General features: G+C 52.2%; 1 protein-coding gene across 5 annotated transcripts in view; it reads right to left on the reverse strand.

Annotated features, from left to right (window-relative positions):
* Positions 1 to 1,997: 1,997 nt before the first annotated feature.
* LOC146822509 (uncharacterized) overlaps positions 1,998 to 19,965 on the reverse strand; it is a 125,428-nt gene continuing 107,460 nt past the window's right edge. For all 5 annotated transcript variants that reach the window (XM_085613623.1, XM_085613624.1, XM_085613625.1 and 2 more), the window contains one exon: positions 1,998 to 3,838. In XM_085613623.1, the coding sequence (XP_085469749.1) occupies positions 2,406 to 3,838 (1,433 nt within the window). In that variant the 3' untranslated portion in view covers positions 1,998 to 2,405. The remainder of the gene's footprint in view (positions 3,839 to 19,965) is intronic.

The raw sequence follows: 19,965 nt of genomic DNA on the forward strand, positions 1-19,965 counted from the left end.
CACGGCGCTTTTCTGCTTCCTGGAGTGGGCGTGGCTACGTGGGTGGGCGTGGCCCCGAGTCACGTGGGTGCAGTGACGCGGAGTAGGGATTTTGGTCTTCCCCCTCGGCGCAGTTTAGTGCAAAAGAGCAAAGCAGCTGACTACGTGAGTTTTCAGTTTTTAAAAACAAGACATGAAACACAATACAGTTGACAAAGAATAAAATAAACGCTAGTCTAGCAGCAACACAGACACCCCGGCTTCCGCCTCAGGGTACTTAGCTGGTCAACACCGGCTTAGAGCAAGCACGGCGCTTTTCTGCTTCCTGGAGTGGGCGTGGCTACGTGGGTGGGCGTGGCCCCGAGTCACGTGGGTGCAGTGACGCGGAGTAGGGATTTTGGTCTTCCCCCTCGGCGCAGTTTAGTGCAAAAGAGCAAAGCAGCTGACTACGTGAGTTTTCAGTTTTTAAAAACAAGACATGAAACACAGTGCAGTTGACAAAGAATAAAATAAACGCTAGTCTAGCAGCAACACAGACACCCCGGCTTCCGCCTCAGGGTACTTAGCTGGTCAACAACGGCTTAGAGCAAGCACGGCGCTTTTCTGCTTCCTGGAGTGGGCGTGGCTACGTGGGTGGGCGTGGCCCCGAGTCACGTGGGTGCAGTGACGCGGAGTAGGGATTTTGGTCTTCCCCCTCGGCGCAGTTTAGTGCAAAAGAGCAAAGCAGCTGACTACGTGAGTTTTCAGTTTTTAAAAACAAGACATGAAACACAATACAGTTGACAAAGAATAAAATAAACGCTAGTCTAGCAGCAACACAGACACCCCGGCTTCCGCCTCAGGGTACTTAGCTGGTCAACACCAGCTTAGAGCAAGCACGGCGCTTTTCTGCTTCCTGGAGTGGGCGTGGCTACGTGGGTGGGCGTGGCCCCGAGTCACGTGGGTGCAGTGACGCGGAGTAGGGATTTTGGTCTTCCCCCTCGGCGCAGTTTAGTGCAAAAGAGCAAAGCAGCTGACTACGTGAGTTTTCAGTTTTTAAAAACAAGACATGAAACACAGTGCAGTTGACAAAGAATAAAATAAACGCTAGTCTAGCAGCAACACAGACACCCCGGCTTCCGCCTCAGGGTACTTAGCTGGTCAACACCGGCTTAGAGCAAGCACGGCGCTTTTCTGCTTCCTGGAGTGGGCGTGGCTACGTGGGTGGGCGTGGCCCCGAGTCACGTGGGTGCAGTGACGCGGAGTAGGGATTTTGGTCTTCCCCCTCGGCGCAGTTTAGTGCAAAAGAGCAAAGCAGCTGACTACGTGAGTTTTCAGTTTTTAAAAACAAGACATGAAACACAGTGCAGTTGACAAAGAATAAAATAAACGCTAGTCTAGCAGCAACACAGACACCCCGGCTTCCGCCTCAGGGTACTTAGCTGGTCAACAACGGCTTAGAGCAAGCACGGCGCTTTTCTGCTTCCTGGAGTGGGCGTGGCTACGTGGGTGGGCGTGGCCCCGAGTCACGTGGGTGCAGTGACGCGGAGTAGGGATTTTGGTCTTCCCCCTCGGCGCAGTTTAGTGCAAAAGAGCAAAGCAGCTGACTACGTGAGTTTTCAGTTTTTAAAAACAAGACATGAAACACAATACAGTTGACAAAGAATAAAATAAACGCTAGTCTAGCAGCAACACAGACACCCCGGCTTCCGCCTCAGGGTACTTAGCTGGTCAACACCAGCTTAGAGCAAGCACGGCGCTTTTCTGCTTCCTGGAGTGGGCGTGGCTACGTGGGTGGGCGTGGCCCCGAGTCACGTGGGTGCAGTGACGCGGAGTAGGGATTTTGGTCTTCCCCCTCGGCGCAGTTTAGTGCAAAAGAGCAAAGCAGCTGACTACGTGAGTTTTCAGTTTTTAAAAACAAGACATGAAACACAGTGCAGTTGACAAAGAATAAAATAAACGCTAGTCTAGCAGCAACACAGACACCCCGGCTTCCGCCTCAGGGTACTTAGCTGGTCAACAAGAGAAGACAATACAAATTACAGAACTCCACATTTTATTGCCCTGGTCAGAATTTGGGTTCTAACCCCCACCTCTCATTCCTTCCAAATAAGTTTTGTTTCTTGCTCATTGTGCGTAGAGAGAACATGTACTGACAAGTGGCTTACCGGAATAAAGATTGTGTAAACAGATACTGTTTAAAGTGTTACATTTTCAACTGTGGTCTCTTCAATCACATCCTGAATTTAGAAAGTCTGAACCTAACAAACGTTCATTCATTTTAAGGACGTATAGCTAGGTGTTGGTTATTGGCAAGCCACAGACACTGAGCAACAAGCGGAAGCGGTCACGTGACCTAATTCTGAACGAGTCAGAGTCAGACTGAAGGCACCAGGAGGAAGACCAAATTGCAGACGTGACCGTCACACAGGCCTGGGATGAAGGAATCATGTGCATACGGTGTACTCTAGTCTCGCGGTGTGAGCCCTCTGGTGCTTAATGAGATTGGATCGCACACTGAACTTCCGCCCGCAGACGCTGCAGGCATACGGCTTCTCCCCGGTGTGGATCCTGTGATGAATGACCAGGTCAGACCTCTGGCTGAAGCCCTTCCCGCATTCAGTGCATCGGTATGGCCTCTCACCCGTGTGAATTTTCTGATGCCGCACAACATGTGACCGTTGACTAAAGCTTTTTTCGCACATAGAGCATTTATATGGACGCTCACCTGTGTGGATCCTCTGATGTATAGCGAGTGTAATGCTGTGAGGGAAACTTTTCCCACACACACCACACTGATGCATTTGACCTCCCGTGTGCTTTCGTCGATGGTTCAAGAGTGCGGGCTTATGAAGAAAGCTTTTCTCACATTCAGTGCACTTGTACGGTCTTCCACCATTTTGTTTTCTATGGCTAGGTGAAAAGGCAGAGGTCAAACTCTGGCTTTTTTCACGAACAGTGAATGTATATGGTTTCTCAATTGTGCGTACCTGTTGGTGGATTCCAGGGGGAAAGCGCTGATTAAGGCGGTTGTCCAGATGTTCACTACATCTGTATGGGATTCCTCTTTGGTCAATAAGTCTGTGTTGTCTGACATATAAGCCGTTACCGAGGCTGCCATTTTCATGTTGAGTAGCTCCGTATGTTGCTGTGTATGCAAGGATTTGCTGGTGTAGGCGAGATGAAGGAGACGGGCTAATACGGTCATTCTCATGCTCTGCAAGTTCCCCTAGGTGCACTTGCAGGGGTATTTCAAGAGCACAGTTATGATTTTTGCTACTGTTCAGAGGCTCTGCTCGTTTCCCTGAGGCTCCACCAGTAAAGACTCTATCATGCAATACAAGAGGCGAAGTACTGCTGTTCTCACGATCTGTGCTCTGGTATACAGGGCCCTTGCTCTTGGCACAATTCTTCATCCTAAAAGTAGAACCAGCACTTGGGGTATCATTACCTTCCACGTGTAAGTCTGTTTCCTCAACAGTAGGATTTCTGTGATTGACAGTGGAATGTTCTGTAAACCAGGCACTCTCCCCATGGAAGGCATGAGCCTTAAGTTTCCTATTACTCCGGACTCTCGAGTGCCTGCTGTGATTTCCATTAGCATTGCTGCCTCCACCATGTGGCATCTGTCCTTTTGCTCTTTCATGCCATCCGTTTGTTACTGTCGACTGCTGCACGTTACCATGCCATGGAGAAAGGCTTTGCCCTGTATGAATAGTCATGAGTCGCATCGACCCATTATGTCTTTGGCCTCTTCGGTGATCTTCCACCAATGACCACAGATTTCCTTTGGACTCTCCGGACAGCTCCCTCTGATCATGAATCACAACACCATTTCTATGACGTCTGATCCTTGTGCTTCTATCAATCGGCTCGTCAGCTGTTGAACAAAGGTGAGATTGGAACTGTCATTCACATCCCATTACAAGAACCACATTATAGACACTACTTTTAGTAGAACAGAAAGAGGAGATGGTCAGATGAACCCACTGAAAAAGGTACTAAGAATTCAGATGAGAGGGTGCAGAGAAGGAGTAAAAGAAAAGTGTGAAAGATTTTGTTTGCAACTTTACAGCTACCATACTTTATCAAAGAACAACCAATTATAGGTTTATTTTCAATCATAACTTTACAATTAAGGTGGTTTCATTGAAAGTAAAATGTATATGGGAGATACACATATTCATTATATAAGTGATAAAGTACCACATCGCCGTACATTCTAAGATACTGTAATACGCAAAGGAGTTACATAACCATATAGAGGTTATGAAACCATATAAGGTTATGGGACCCCAAGATGACTTGAAATATCCTTATTATGAACGCCAGGGAGTAGTTTATCCCATATAATACATGGGGGCACTGTCAATTTTCTCATAAAGCACTTAAAACATTGGTGCAAAGCTCTTTCATATAAAAGAGTGAGTAGGTTTGCAAACAATGAATAAAAACAAAATCTCGATTACAAAATTAAACACATCAAAAACCTGTTGGATATTTGTTGCAAACGGATATTAGAAACAGTTTAATACAACTCCGCTTTAAACATTTATTTTTATAAATGGTGCAGCAGCTCCGAATATGAAGAAACATGAAGACACATGCTAGCTTTTCTCGATCAAAGGAGTGCACAAAATACACATTCTCTTTGCTTGTCATTGTAAGTTAATAAAATAGAGCAAAAAAAAAGTAGAGCGAGGTTCTGGTTTGGTTGCTTTAAACAGCTGCTTCAATAATGCTCCGTGCAATGACCTGCCTTTCACCTTGGCTGCTGGCTCTAGCAGCAGGCCTTGTGATGGCAGAACCAGACTGTAATAACTTCTAATAGTCAAGCTCAGACGTCTTTGCTTTGTAATCGGCAACTTGGTGCATCAGTAGACGACTATACAGAAATTAGAGACGTGCATTATAGGTAACTATTGCCTTTTTACATGGATACCCCCCACTTTTGTGGTTTTGTCCCGCCTGGACTATGCCAATGCCCTCTATGTTGGCCTGCCTGGCTATTCCTTGAACAAACTCCAAGCGACCCAGAATGCGGCCGCTAGGCTCCTTCTTGGTATCGCTAGAAGTTGTAGTGTCTGCGTTGATCTTCAGGCCTTGCATTGGCTGCCCCTGATTGAGAGGGTTAAGTTCAAGGCTTTGGTCATCGCCCACAAGGCCCTACATAATTTGGGTCCCATCTATCTGCAGAGGCGGTTCGCCTTTTATGTTCCGACTAGAGCTCTTCGCTCATCAGCTCTTTTACTTGCGAGGGTTCCGCGCTTCTCCCGGTCTAGGATTGGGGGCAGCTCGCTTGCTGTCAAAGCTGCCGTTGCCTGGAATGCTCTCCCATTTTTCCTGCGGAATACCCAGGACCCAGGCTGTTTTAAGCGTCTCCTTAAAACCTATCTGTTTGCATAAGTCTCCTCTTGCTCTCTACTTTGGCTCTCCCGCCCTTGGCTTCGCGCTGGGACACTCTTCGGAGTAACTATTGAGCGCTATAAAAATATTTAACATAACATAACTTTTTGTCTGGTATCTGGTGCAACTTTGACTGAGAGTGTGCTGGGTTCCTGCTAACCAGGTCACCATCACCAGTGTTTTTGTCCCTAAACTGTATGATTGTTCCCCATTTGGCATCCCTTTAGGATCCCCTGTAAGTCCCTAGTAAGTGGTACCCATGTTACCTAGGGCAGTGGACCTAAAGAGGGTCCCTAAGGGCCACAGCATGTATTGTGCCACCCTAAGAGACCCCTCACCAAGCTCATGCAAACTGTCAATGCAGCCTGTGGGTCTGGGTACAGAGAATACTGAAGAGACGACATGCCACACATCCCATGACAGCTTTAATGAACCCTGTTAGACCTGGCACCTTGGCGTGAGTTTCCCTTCCACTTTTTGATGGTGTGCCTCGATTGTTTTGCTGGTGTTGTCCGCTCAGGGCACGGCGCCATGGCTAATCCGTGCCGCAGTGCAAGTGCTCCCGAGGTAAAGTGTACCTGTAATTGATGTCCATGATTGGTTTATTGGATTCACTGTCAGTCCCCAGTAAAGTGCACCAGGGGTGCCAGGGCTTGTGAATGCCAATGCTGCTGGTGGGCTTGCAGCGCTGGTTGCGCCACCCACGGAAGCGGCCTTGTAAAGTGTGTCTAGGGTCTGCCACCGCCGACCCTGTGCGCGGTCCGGGACCGTAGCGCTGACTACGCAAGTGCCCCCACTTGCCAGTCCCTAAACCTTCCCTTACCTACATATTAGCCACCCCTCTGGTAGGCCCAAGGGCAGGGTGCATTGTAGGCATAAGGTAGGACAGGCCCTGATGTGTGTGGCATGTCTTAGTAGTGAATTACAGCCATTTCCGTTCTTCACTATTGAAGGCTACCTGCTCTCCATAGGCCAGAATGGGCTGCCGGGATCACGCCAACGCTGTGACCCCAGTGGACTCAGAGAGCATGGTAGAAGTGTCAAGTTTAGTATGCCTGAACTCAGGATGATAAAATACTTCTTGTAGTCAAGTTTATTTTAATATCCTGGGTTTGTAAATACCACTTTTAGAAAGTTAGTATTTACTGACCTGACCATCTCAGTCCGCCTCTGCTGTGTGTATGTGTTCTGCCTGGCAACAGTAAGGAGCAGGGTTGGGGAATCCCCAGAGACAGGTTGGCTGCCAGGTGGTGGGTAGAGAGGTGACACCTGGATGGGTGGGAGGAGTACACCTTGACTCGTGAATAGACCTGTGCTCTGCCACCACAAAGCCGGCGCCACCCCCTGTGGGGCGGCTGATGTCTCTGCCCTGCTGCTGAAAGGAAAGAGAAGAGTCACCATAACAAAGTGCTCCAGAACTGGACTGAGCCAGGCCTAGGCCCCCTGGCGCTAAAGAACAAAAGAATCATGGTATAAAAGTAGGAGCCTGGCTCCTAAGAAATCAGAATCCTGTTTACCACAAAGAACCTCTGCCCGACTAGAAGGAGAAGGAGACGCTGGAGGAGCTGGCCTGCTGCTTGCCTTGCTGAGAAAGGAGAGGAAGAGACTTACTGAAAAGACTTTGCTACTTTGTGCTTGAACATTCTCCAAGGGCTTGATCTGAGCTTGCCCCCTGAACTGAACCCCAGGACCAGTGGGTTCTCTGTGCTTCTTGCTCATCCTCCAATTCGAGCCGTGTGTGCATCCCGCTGGAAAGAGACTGCGCCCCTCATCGCCCCTCCTAGGGCCGTGACACTCAGAAGCTCGCCTGCCTCAAACCCGTGAGAGCCCCGCTCCGTCCCGAGCCGCTCTCTGTCCCCGGGCCAGGCCGCCTGCATCCCTGTCACCGCCTGCTACTGGAGCGCGCTGACCGCGCTATCACCCCTCCCGCCGGAAGCCGTCCGACGACTGCGATCTACGCCGGGTCATCCAGCTGCACTGACCGTGCCCTGCGACCCCGCTTCGCTATCCCCGGACATCTCAGGCCGCGCCGCCCCCGCTGTGGAGACCCTCCTGCACCGCCGTGCTAAAGGGTCGCTGGCCGCGCCTGCCTACGTGCCCACACCTGCTGATTGAGGACCCAAGAACACGTCTGAAGCCGAGAGTCGCACCGACCTGTGCTGACTCTCCACATCACGAAAGAAGTTCCAGCATCGGGCTCGGGGCCCGCAACGCCTTATTTCCCCGTTCGCAGGAGTCGATCTCTGTGAGTACTGGAACCACAAGTAACATTTGCAAGAGACTACAAAGTATCCATTTGAAGCTACGAACAACGAACATTTGGCCGCTTTACAACCTGGTGGCATAGCGAAAACGTTATTGGTCTTGTGATAAGTCTGCTGAGATATATATACCTATTTTTACATAAAGAAGCGTATTTTTATATATATCCAAGTCTGGTGTCCATTTCTGGGGGGATTGATGTATTTACTGTGTGTGGGATTGTAAGTGCTTAACCAACAACGCCTGAGGAATCGCCTTGGCTGCTCACGCCACGCACCTAGAGGGTGAGCAAGGGTCATTCGCAAGGGGTTATCCTGCGCCCTGACGTGGAGGAGAGGGTTCCTGCTTGACACAAGGGCAACCTTGCGCCAACCAGAGATCCCCGACTCTAACAAACCCCAAGGTATTTGTTACCAAACAACTGGTCTTAATAAACCCACACTGATGACAGTGCTGGATTTAATCAATAAATGCACACACAGGGCACCTTAGGAGGTGCCCACTGAAAACCTACCTACTTACTACTAGTGTGTTGACTGACTAGTCTCAACCAGCCAGCCACCATAGACAGGTTTCTGACCTCCTGAGGAGAGAGCGCCTTCACTCTCGGAGGACAGGAACAAAGCTTGTCTGGGTGGAGGTGTTCACACCTCCTCCAAGCAGGATAGACATTCCAGGGTGGGAAGCTTACAAGTCCTGCCACCTTTTTTATGTGACTCTGGGCCTCTGCAGATAGTGGCGGTGCCCAACCCCATGGTCTGACCCTACTTTGTGGCGGCAAGACAGGCAGGGAAATTAGTTAAGATTAGGAGGCGTGCCCACATTCAGCCAGCACCAACCCTAGGGCGGGCAAGCTGATGTAGACCCCACCTTTCAGATTCAGCCATGTTGTTTTGGATGGAATTTGCACTCTAGGGTTAGGGTTATGCCCACTTCCCATGGGGAGTGGTCATATGAGAGTGTAGACATCCTAAAGGTAGGTAGCCCATTGTCTACTACCAGTCACTGCCCATAACACCCGTAAATTGAGTATTTGTGTGGCACCCCTTATCCCAGAACTCTGAATCGATGGATCAACAGTAGAGGGACAAAGAAGAGTCACTGCCTGGAGAGAACTGCAGCAGAACTTAGACTAACACAAAACCCTGCCATACTCAGCCCTCTCTTGACAATCGCAACAGAGTGGCTCATCCTGCGAGCTGGAGAACTACCAAAGCCTTAGGTAGCCAACCAGCCCTTCCACAAACATCGAATGTCTCCCTTGGAGTAGAGAAGCTACTCCCCTGCAGTCCGCAGGCACCGACAAGCATCCGTCCAATCCACTGGCTTGCAGCATCCCTAGCCTGACTGATGCAGCAGACGACCAGGAGAAAGTACTCGTGCTCTGGAAAGTCAGATCGGTTTCCCCACCGTGTGTGAAGACACCAGGGCCAACCGGAGCTGTGCAGCACCAACCCCTATTGTATCAGACACCCTGCACTAAACACCAACTGTGAGTGTCCAGACGGGATTCTCACTGCACCAGGACAAAGCTTCGAGAGTGGCCCAGCTGCCTCGATTTTGGCCCACCATCTTTATGCAGTCAGCCCAGTTCAGCCAACCTACCCACTCTGCACCTGAGCCTCCGGGCCCGGGTCCTGATGTACTGGCGGTGCCCCCATGCTCCAAGACCCCTTGCGAGCTAAGCCCACGCTTGGGAGCCCTCGGAATTGCCCGCAGGTCCCCCTGTGCAGCCTCTTTTCGGGTGCCCCCCCCCCCTTCGTCATAGCGCACCAGCTACCAGCCTCACCAGCACCCTGATCCTGGTAGAACCCAGATGGTTCCTGAAGAACTGCTGGCAGTACTTGGAATCTTGACCCACTACTACTCTGATCCCAGAAGGTGAACCCCTGAAACCGACTGTACACACCTTTATGCATCTCTAAAGACAACGAGAAAGAGATGAATAAAGAAGAAATCGCGGAACCTATCACCTGGTGAACATCTAGCTCTTAGGGAATTGCGAGAAGACACTTCAATAATCATAAAAGCCTGAGACAAAGGCGGAAATATTGTGATCCAAAACCGGAGTGATTACATAGCTGAAGCAGCAAGACAACTAAACAACGAAGATTGTTATGAGGAACTGGCACAAAATTTGATAGAAACTTGGAACGAGGAGTACCAACGGATGTTACATACATGGAAAGAGAGAAATGTGATCGATTTGGAGGAATTTTTATATCTGAAAACTGACCATCCGGTCCTGGCAACAATCTACTTTCCCCCGAAAGTCCATAAATCAGTCCTAAATCCACCAGGCAGACCGACAGTCAGCTCCATTGGCTCTCTGCTAGAATCTACATCACGCTTTCTGGATAACTTCCTCATGAACTATGTCACCGCATTACCATCATATTAAAATATTCTATTAAAAAATCCATTGTGTCCCTAAAGGGACACAATGGATTTTTTTAATAGAATCAAAGCTGTCAAATGGGAAGAGAATTTTTTAATGGCATCGATAGATGTCACACCTCTCTATACGTCAGTCCTCCAGTCTGATGGCATAGCTGCTGTGAAACATTTCTTACAAACAAGATTGTTAGAAAAGGTAGACGGACCGGGAGGGTCGGCCGGGGTCAGGAGGAGAGGTCTCCGGGGAGAGCCGTCTCCAGCGATCGTACAGACAAGTAACTTCCCCCCCACAGACGAATATCACACACGGATAAGGTTCAGTGTTCTTTATAGGCACTTATTTAAGGTACGGTGAAATGGTACAAGGAGGTCTGGACTCAGGGGTCCCCTCGATTAGAGTCTCGCAAGGTAGGGAAGGGGGTAGCGGGACAGTCTATTTACCAATCAGGTAGTTCGGGTGAGGTGATGATGAGCTCACAATCCTCGAGCTTGGTGGTTAGGTGGTATGGGCCGCGGCAGCGCCAGCAGGTCCCGGTGTGGATGGTCGATACAACGGGCCGCGGCAGCGCCAGCAGGTCCCAGGAAGATGAATGTTGCAGAAGGCCGCGGCAGCGCCAGCAGGTCCCGGTGAGGATGGTCGATACAACGGGCCGCGGCAGCGCCAGCAGGTCCCAGGAAGATGAATGTTGCAGAAGGCCGCGGCAGCGCCAGCAGGTCCCGGTGAGAACGGTCGTTACAACGGGCCGCGGCAGCGCCAGCAGGTCCCAGGAAGATGACTGTTGCAGAAGGCCGCGGCAGCGCCAGCAGGCAGGACGATGGTTCACAAGAGCGGGCTACGGCAGCGCCAGTAGACCGTCAGGGTTGAGTTCACTCGGTGTCTCTCGACTCCAGGATACAACTGCCTTCCTGCTCCGGAGCTGCCTCAGTTATAGGGCTGGTGCCCTTTGATGTCCGGACCCTCGCACTTGGAGGTCGGAGGGTCCGGGATGAAGGTGTCCAGACACCCAGCAGGGGGTGGAGCCAGTGCCTGGGGGAGCTGGGGGCGATCGGCACCTGGCGGGGGAGAGCCCTTGACACTTCGGTCTCCCATTGACCTGCCAAGTGGTCCGCTCACCTCCTGGGCGGATAGTGGTGCCGGGATGTCGGGGCCGGCCAGGCCCGGGGTTAGGGTCGAGGGGAGGCCAGGCGGCCGCGTGGTGCAGGGCCCAAGATGGCGGCTTGACCCGGCCGGGAAAGCTGGTGGGGCTGGACCCCGTGATGAGTAGGGGTCCGAGGGCAGAGGGTCCGTCGGGAGACGGAGTACAGGTGCTTGTCGCGGGGATATGCCAGGTGGGCCGGAGTTCGGGCCCTGTCGAGCGGGGAGGGAGCGAGCCGTCTGTGAGGCCTGTCCAACATGCGTCCCCCCCAGCTGAAGGCGGGGAGAGTCACCCATCTCCTTGGGGACTCTCTTCGTCGAGGCGGAAAAAGCGGGACAGGCCATCCGCGTTGGCGTGGTCTTGGCCTGGTCGGTGCTCCACGGTGAAGTCCATTCCCTGCAGGGAGATGGACCAGCGCAAGAGTTTTGGGTTCTCCCCCCGCATCTGCATCAGCCATTGCAGGGGTCGATGGTCGGTTTGTACCCGGAAGTGGGTACCGAAGAGATAGGGTCGGAGCTTTTTGAGGGCCCACACTACTGCAAATGCCTCCCTCTCGATGGTGCTCCAACGCTGTTCTCGGGCCAGGAGACGTCGACTGATGAAGGCCACCGGCTGGTCATGACCTTCGGGGTTCAACTGGGAGAGGACGGCTCCGATGCCGTGGTCGGAGGCGTCGGTCTGCACCACGAATTCCCGACTGTAATCGGGGGCCTGGAGCACCGGGGCGGTGCATAGGGCGGCCTTCAGCTCCTCGAAGGCCGCTTGACAATCAGGAGTCCAATTGACCCGCTTCGGCTGGTTCTTGGATGTGAGACCCGTGAGGGGCCCCACGATGCTGCCGTAGTCCTTCACGAACCGCCGGTAGTAGCCGGTGAGCCCCAAGAAGGCTCGGACCTCGGTCTGGGTGACGGGGGGCTGCCAGGACTGGATGGCAGCAATCTTAAGCCACCAGCCCGCTCCCCACTTGGTGCCCAAGGTAGGTCACAGACCCTTGGCCAATCTGGCACTTGCCGGCCTTAATGGTGAGGCCGGCCCGCTGGAGGGCTTGTAGGACCTCTTGGAGGTGACGGAGGTGGTCGGACCAGTGGCGGCTGTATACAGCGATATCGTCCAGGTAGGCAGCGCTGAATTCTTCAAGCCCCGCCAAGACCTGGTTCACAAGGCGTTGGAACGTGGCGGGGGCATTCTTCATGCCAAAGGGCATGACCTTAAATTGATAGTGGCCATCGGGGGTAGAGAAGGCTGACCGTTCCTGAGCCCTGGGTGTGAGGCCGATCTGCCAGTAGCCCGCCGTTAGGTCGAAGATACTAAGGTAGCGGGCGGCCCCCAGCCGGTCGATCAGCTCGTCTGCTCGGGGGATGGGATGAGCGTCGGTCCGGGTGACAGCGTTCAAGCCCCGGTAGTCGACGCAGAATCTCAGTTCAGGGGCGGAGCCGGGGGCAGCGGCCTTGGGAACTAATACGACCGGACTGGCCCAGGGACTGTCCGAGGGCTCGATGACCCCGATCGTGAGCATTTTGGCCACTTCCTCCTGTATGCAGGCCCGTACCCGATCTGGTACGCGGTAGGCCCGGTGCCGGACAGGGGGACTGTCCCCGGTGTCTACGTCGTGCAAACACCAGGGGGTGACCCCGGGGGTGAGGGAGAACAGGGCAGCGAACTGCAGCAGGAGGTCCCGGCAGTCCTGTCGTTGCTCCGAAGTGAGGGCGTCAGAGAGCCGGACCCCGTCCACGGAGCCGTCCTTCTCCTGAGTCTTCAGGAGATCCGGGAGGGGCTCGGAGTCTTCTTCTGTGCCACTGTCCGTAGCCATCAAGAGGCTTAGTTCGGAGGGCACAAAGTGCGGTTTGAGCCGGTTGGTGTGGAGGACCCGAAGGGGGTTCCGGGAGGTCCCCATGTCGATGAGGTAAGTGACGGGGCTTTTGCGCTCGACCACTTTGAAGGGCCCCGTCCACTTATCTTGCAGGGCACACGGTTCGGTGGGGGACATCACCCATACTTGCTGCCCAGGCTCGAATTCAACGGAGGAGGCATTGTGATCATACCACCTCTTCATGTCCTCCTGGCTGGCCTCGAGGTTCGCCTTGGCCATCTCCCTGAAGCGCCGGGTTTGGTTTCGTAAGGCCAGGATGTATTTGAAGACGTCTGGAGGGGTCGTTAGGGGGGCCAACTCCCAACCTTCCTTGACTAGGCTGAGGGGCCCTCGCACAGGGTGTCCGTATAGGAGTTCAAAGGGGCTAAAACCGAGGGACTTCTGGGGCACTTCCCGGTAGGCAAAGAGGAGGCACGGGAGCAGTACATCCCACTGGCGACGGAGAGGCTCTTCCAACCCCCCAATCATCCCTTTGAGAGTGCGGTTAAAACGCTCCACTAGTCCGTTCCCTTGGGGGTGATAGGGGGTCGTGAATCTGTATGTGACCCCGCATTGTTGCCAGAGGGACTTCATGTATTTTGATATGAAATTCGTACCTCGGTCGCTGACGACTTCTCGGGGGAAGCCTACCCGGGAGAAGATCCCCATCAGGGCCCGGCCAACCACTGGAGCGGTCACTGTCCGTAGGGGCACCGCCTCGGGATAGCGGGTGGCATGGTCCACTAGTACCAAGATGAACCTGTGTCCTTGTGCCGTGCGGGGGTCCAGAGGTCCCACAATGTCTATCCCCACCCTCTCGAACGGGGTGGTGACCACCGGGAAGGGTTGTAGAGGGGCCTTCAGCTTCCGGCCACTCTTCCCGCTGGCTTGGCATGTGGGGCACGATCGGCAGTGGTTCAGGACGTCATTCCTCATTTTCGGCCAGAAAAAGTGGGTCACCAGTCGACTGTACGTTTTATCCTGGCCCAGGTGTCCAGCCAGGGGGACATCGTGGGCTAGGTTGAGCAGAAAGTCTCGGAAGTGGAGCGGTACCACCAGAACTCGACCGGCCCCCAGCTCGGCGATTCTTTGCTCGCTGTAGAGCAGGTCGTTATCCCAGTAGACCCAGTGGGTTCCGGTGGTGTCCCCGGCGTTTTGGGTGCTGGCTTGTTGGCGGAGTCCCTCGAGGGAGGGACAGGTCTTTTGCTCCTGGCGGAACTGTTCTTGGGTGGGCCCCCCTTCTTGCCGCCACTGAGCCAGATCCGGAAGGTCCTGGGGTTGCGCGTCTTCTTCGGTAGTCTGGTCCGGGAGGTCGGACTCGCCGTTGTCCTCTACGGGGGCAACCGGGGGCGGAGGTGCTGGCCATTCCGTTTCTTCTGAACGGGGGGCGGCACGGCCGGCCATGGATCGGGTGGTTAGGCAGGCCCAGTCCGGAAGGCCCAGCATCCCCAAGTGCTCTCTTCTCTCGACGGTGGCCCACGGGGAACTCTCGAGGTCATTCCCCAGGAGGCAGTCCACGGGGGCATAGTCCCGGACCGTCACTTTCAGTAGGCCGGAGACCCCTCCCCATTCAAACGGGACGCAGGCCATCTTACACATGCTCTCAGAGTTATCTGCCGAGCGGACGGGGCAGAGAATGTTCGGCAGGATCTGCTCGGGCTTCACCAGGTGACAGCGGACGGCCGTCACGCTGGCGCCGGTGTCACGCAAGGCCTCGGCTCTCTGTCCATTAATGGTCACCCACTGACCGTATTTTCTGGTGTTGGCGGGTAGGGGAGCCCGCGGAACCATGTCTCTTCCCCCTAAGCATGCCAGGACCATGGCGGCCGGTTCCCACCCTTGCAGGTCCGGCTCACACTCCTCGGGTCCCTCCGACGACGGCTCTTCCCCCAGGGCAGCGGCAGCTACCTGGCGGGGCTTGGGTGTTTGGTTCAGCGGGCAGTTCGGATCGTTGGCGTAGTGGCCTAGTCGCTGGCACCGGTGGCACGTGACGTTGGCTCGGTACCCAGGCCGCAACGGGGGGTTGCCCCGGCCGGCCGGAGGCGGGGTGCTGGCCACGGGTGTTGCTGGTAAGGCGTCTCTCCCTCGCCCCTGGCCCCCTCCTCCTCCCCGAGGACGGTGCTGGCCTTGGTTGCTTCTGTTCTGGTCGTGTGGCCCCTTCCGGCCCACTCGGGTGCTTTCCCACCGGTCAGCTTCGGCGGCGAGCTGCCGGGGGTCAGTCAGCTTACTGTCGAGTAGGTGCTGCCTGAGCTCGACGAAACAGTTGTTTGACAGGTGTTCCCATACCATAAGGTTGAAGAGTTGTTCGTAGGTGGTGACCTGACTTCCCTTGATCCAACCCTCGAAGGCCCGGCTGAAATAGTTCACGTATTCCACCCAAGTTGTACCTGGGATCCGGGTGCAATCTCTGAACCTCTGGCGGTACATCTCGGGCGTGAGGCCGTAGCGGGTGAGGAGGGCAGCCTTCATGTGGTCGTAGGACGACATTTGGTGATCGGGGAGCTGCAGCAGGGCATCGCGACCCTCGTTGATAAATCTCCCCCAAAGTCCGGCTCCCCAATCACTCCGGTCGATCCGGTGGGAGGTCATTGCGATCTCATAGGCTTTAAACCACTGTTGAATGTCGTCTTCTCGGACATACTCGCGGACCACATCCTTGGGGATGTGAACTTTTTTCTCGATTGGTCCCGGGGTGTGTGGTCGCTCAGGTACCCCCAGTTCCTTATTCTGTTTGCGCAGTTCTATTTCCGCCAGTTGGCGCTCGTGCTCGAGCGTTATTTTTTTCTCTTCCAGCTCTCTCTGTCTCTGCTTTTCTTCTCGCTCCTCTCGAAGCCGCATATGCTCGAGGTTGAGTTTCTGTTCAGCTAACTTGAGCTCCCCATCCATCTTGAGTCGTGCCATCTCTAATTTGTGTAGTCTGACTCTGTCTCTTTCTCGTATCTCCTCCTGTGAGAGGCCCGTTCCCCGCTCCTCGGGAGTCGTGGCGTTCCCCTCTGGTGTGATGCTGTTTTGGTCTGGTGTGACGCTGCTTTGGTCGGAGGGTCTTGCGACCCCAGTTTCTGTCCACGACTCAAGAGCGCGCTTTAGATCATCCTTGGTACTCAGGCCGGTGGTAGCAATGCCAAGTTCTATGCAAAATTGTCTCAGTTCGCGGTGGTTGTATTCTTCTAATTTCTCCATTTGGAACTTCTCGGTGGAGCTGCTATCTTTGGTCGACATCGTGCTTTGTCGTGGGGCGAGCTACTCTCTGTACGATTACGCGTTGATTCGGATCGCGCCGCTGCCACCAATGTTAGAAAAGGTAGACGGACCGGGAGGGTCGGCCGGGGTCAGGAGGAGAGGTCTCCGGGGAGAGCCGTCTCCAGCGATCGTACAGACAAGTAACTTCCCCCCCACAGACGAATATCACACACGGATAAGGTTCAGTGTTCTTTATAGGCACTTATTTAAGGTACGGTGAAATGGTACAAGGAGGTCTGGACTCAGGGGTCCCCTCGATTAGAGTCTCGCAAGGTAGGGAAGGGGATAGCGGGACAGTCTATTTACCAATCAGGTAGTTCGGGTGAGGTGATGATGAGCTCACAATCCTCGAGCTTGGTGGTTAGGTGGTATGGGCCGCGGCAGCGCCAGCAGGTCCCGGTGTGGATGGTCGATACAACGGGCCGCGGCAGCGCCAGCAGGTCCCAGGAAGATGAATGTTGCAGAAGGCCGCGGCAGCGCTAGCAGGTCCCGGTGAGGATGGTCGATACAACGGGCCGCGGCAGCGCCAGCAGGTCCCAGGAAGATGAATGTTGCAGAAGGCCGCGGCAGCGCCAGCAGGTCCCGGTGAGAATGGTCGTTACAACGGGCCGCGGCAGCGCCAGCAGGTCCCAGGAAGATGACTGTTGCAGAAGGCCGCGGCAGCGCCAGCAGGCAGGACGATGGTTCACAAGAGCGGGCTACGGCAGCGCCAGTAGACCGTCAGGGTTGAGTTCACTCGGTGTCTCTCGACTCCAGGATACAACTGCCTTCCTGCTCCGGAGCTGCCTCAGTTATAGGGCTGGTGCCCTTTGATGTCCGGACCCTCGCACTTGGAGGTCGGAGGGTCCGGGATGAAGGTGTCCAGACACCCAGCAGGGGGTGGAGCCAGTGCCTGGGGGAGCTGGGGGCGATCGGCACCTGGCGGGGGAGAGCCCTTGACACTTCGGTCTCCCATTGACCTGCCAAGTGGTCCGCTCACCTCCTGGGCGGATAGTGGTGCCGGGATGTCGGGGCCGGCCAGGCCCGGGGTTAGGGTCGAGGGGAGGCCAGGCGGCCGCGTGGTGCAGGGCCCAAGATGGCGGCTTGACCCGGCCGGGAAAGCTGGTGGGGCTGGACCCCGTGATGAGTAGGGGTCCGAGGGCAGAGGGTCCGTCGGGAGACGGAGTACAGGTGCTTGTCGCGGGGATATGCCAGGTGGGCCGGAGTTCGGGCCCTGTCGAGCGGGGAGGGAGCGAGCCGTCTGTGAGGCCTGTCCAACAAAGATCAATCAGCTACCTCGAACATTCGGAAATGTTAATTGAAATGCTCAAATACTGCCTGACGCACAACATCTTTCTGTTTCAAGGTGACATCTTCCTTCAAAAACAAGGGACTGCCATGGGTACATCTTTTGCACCAACTTATGCAAATTTACTCATGGCAGTCTAAGAGACAGAAGTACTAGAGAATCGGAAATCTCAGAACATAAAACTTTGGTCTAGATTCATCGACGATCTCTTTATAATCTGGGAGGGAGACAGTACAGACCTCGAAAATTTCATTGAATCATTAAACACTAATAAGTATAATCTATCTTTCACATCAACAATAAGCTCTACAAACATCATTTTTTTTGCGATGTGGAAGTGTTTATCAAAAACCACAGGATATGCACCAGAATGCACAGGAAACCGACCTCGTGCAACAGTATTTTGCACGTTAACTGTGGGCACCCCAAAAATCTGAAATGGTCCATACCATATGGAGAAATGTTGCGGGCAAAAAGGAACTGCTTCGAAATAACAGACATCAACTCCCAAATAAATTAAATGAGTGACCGATTCTCAGAACGAGGTTACCCACAAGATATAATTGAAACAGAAAAAGCCAGAGTCGCCCTTAAAGCAAGAGCAGAAATATTACAACCAAAAGGAGGAGTGGCAGGAAGATGCAAAAACAAAAACGAAAACTACACAATTCGACTCATAATGGATTTTAACAATCAGAGCACAGATCTAAAACGAATTGTTCGAAAAAACTGGAGTATTTTCATGCTGGATGAAACATTGCAGAAGACACTGTCCCCATATCCTAATATCACATACAGGAAAACAGCATCTTTAGGGGACATGCTCACACAAAGTCACCCGGAAACTCCAAAATCAACATCATCATCCTAGTTGAACACACCAGGATTTTGGAAATGCGTCAAATGTAAAGCATGCGAATATGGGAAAAATGCCTCATCATACCAACTACTTAATTGCCAGACTGAATACATTCGAGACCACATAACATGTGAATAGAAATTTGTAGTATATTTACTGGAATGTTCCTTCAAAAAACAATATGTAGGAAGCACCATCAATAAACTAAAATTTAGAGTCCTACAACACTTACGTGCCATCAGGAATAAAGATTCACCTACCCCATGGCTAAACACTTTCACGAGTTTCATTCGGGCGATTGCCAACATCTGAAATACTAAGGGATTAAAATGGTGTAAGCCAAAGAAAGAGGTGGAGATAGAATTTTGGACTTAAGAAAAACTGAATCTAGATTGATCCTAGCAATTGGCACTGAGAAACCATTTGGCCACAATTTGGACGCAGAACTTCACATCCATCTGCAAAGACACCATGAAATGATTAAGATGAATGAATTGCTCTAAAGAACTCAACAAGTACCAAAAACTGTACCAATTGACTGCTATCTACGCCAAGGAACGTATAGACCCGAGTGTACACTATTCCCCATTTGGTTGGACTCTCTATAACAGTTCACTGACCTTTTCAGGAATACTAGCACAATAATGTTATAAATTCAAATTGAATATCTAGTGGTATCACCAAGGCAGTTAAGAAGAAGCAAGTTGTGAATAACTGAATCAATTGAACGGTTGTCATTTTCTAATGGAACATCATGTTACTACAGTGCTCATCTAAAAAAAAGATTAACTGCAGATTTAGAATTGTCTAATTATGAAAACGGAGCAATATATGATCTCATGAACCAATATTAAATGATCATCATATCATACAGTACTTTACAAACTACTGTTCCTACATATGATCATTTTATTATATGCATTAGGCATTTTAGAATTGAGGATGATACTTTTCCCACCTTTCCTTATTTCTTGCCAAAATTGACACTCAGGGAAGAGGAGGTTATTTTTAGAAAGGTTCAACCGTGTGGTTCATGATTTTTTATATTTTATATATATTTTTCAATTCTAAAGTATGGACAAGAGAAAATCTGCACTTTATATTCTGAACTCTTTTTTACCAAGAGTAGCCCATTAATTAGGAATTAAGCAGGGGCAGTATTCGTCAAGAAACATGTACTTTACACTGTTATACAAATCAATGTTTTAATTATTGCACTTATCACTTTAATTATTGGACCTCTTGGTTCTAGTTTTTTAGCATATCTAAACAACATGGTACTTCACCTTTGATGATAGCAACAACATGACAACTACTTGAAATGAAATGTTTCACAACAAGATTGAAAAAATCTGTAAAAATCTTGAACTTTCTTTTAAGAACTTTCGCAGTTTTTGCACACTGTTATTTATATGTTTCCATCTCAGCCAGAACTGAAACTGTTTGTAAATACATGTACCAAGCCTTCCTTTTACTCCGGATTGCTTTTAAGCCTAGTCTTTTTTCTAATAGGAGGTAATCAGGGAAAACGCACTGAGCACTTTATATAAGATATTCTAGGCACCAGGAC

The sequence above is a fragment of the Triturus cristatus genome, chromosome 6, assembly GCF_964204655.1.
Source record: "Triturus cristatus chromosome 6, aTriCri1.1, whole genome shotgun sequence".
NCBI classification, from domain to species: domain Eukaryota; kingdom Metazoa; phylum Chordata; class Amphibia; order Caudata; family Salamandridae; genus Triturus; species Triturus cristatus.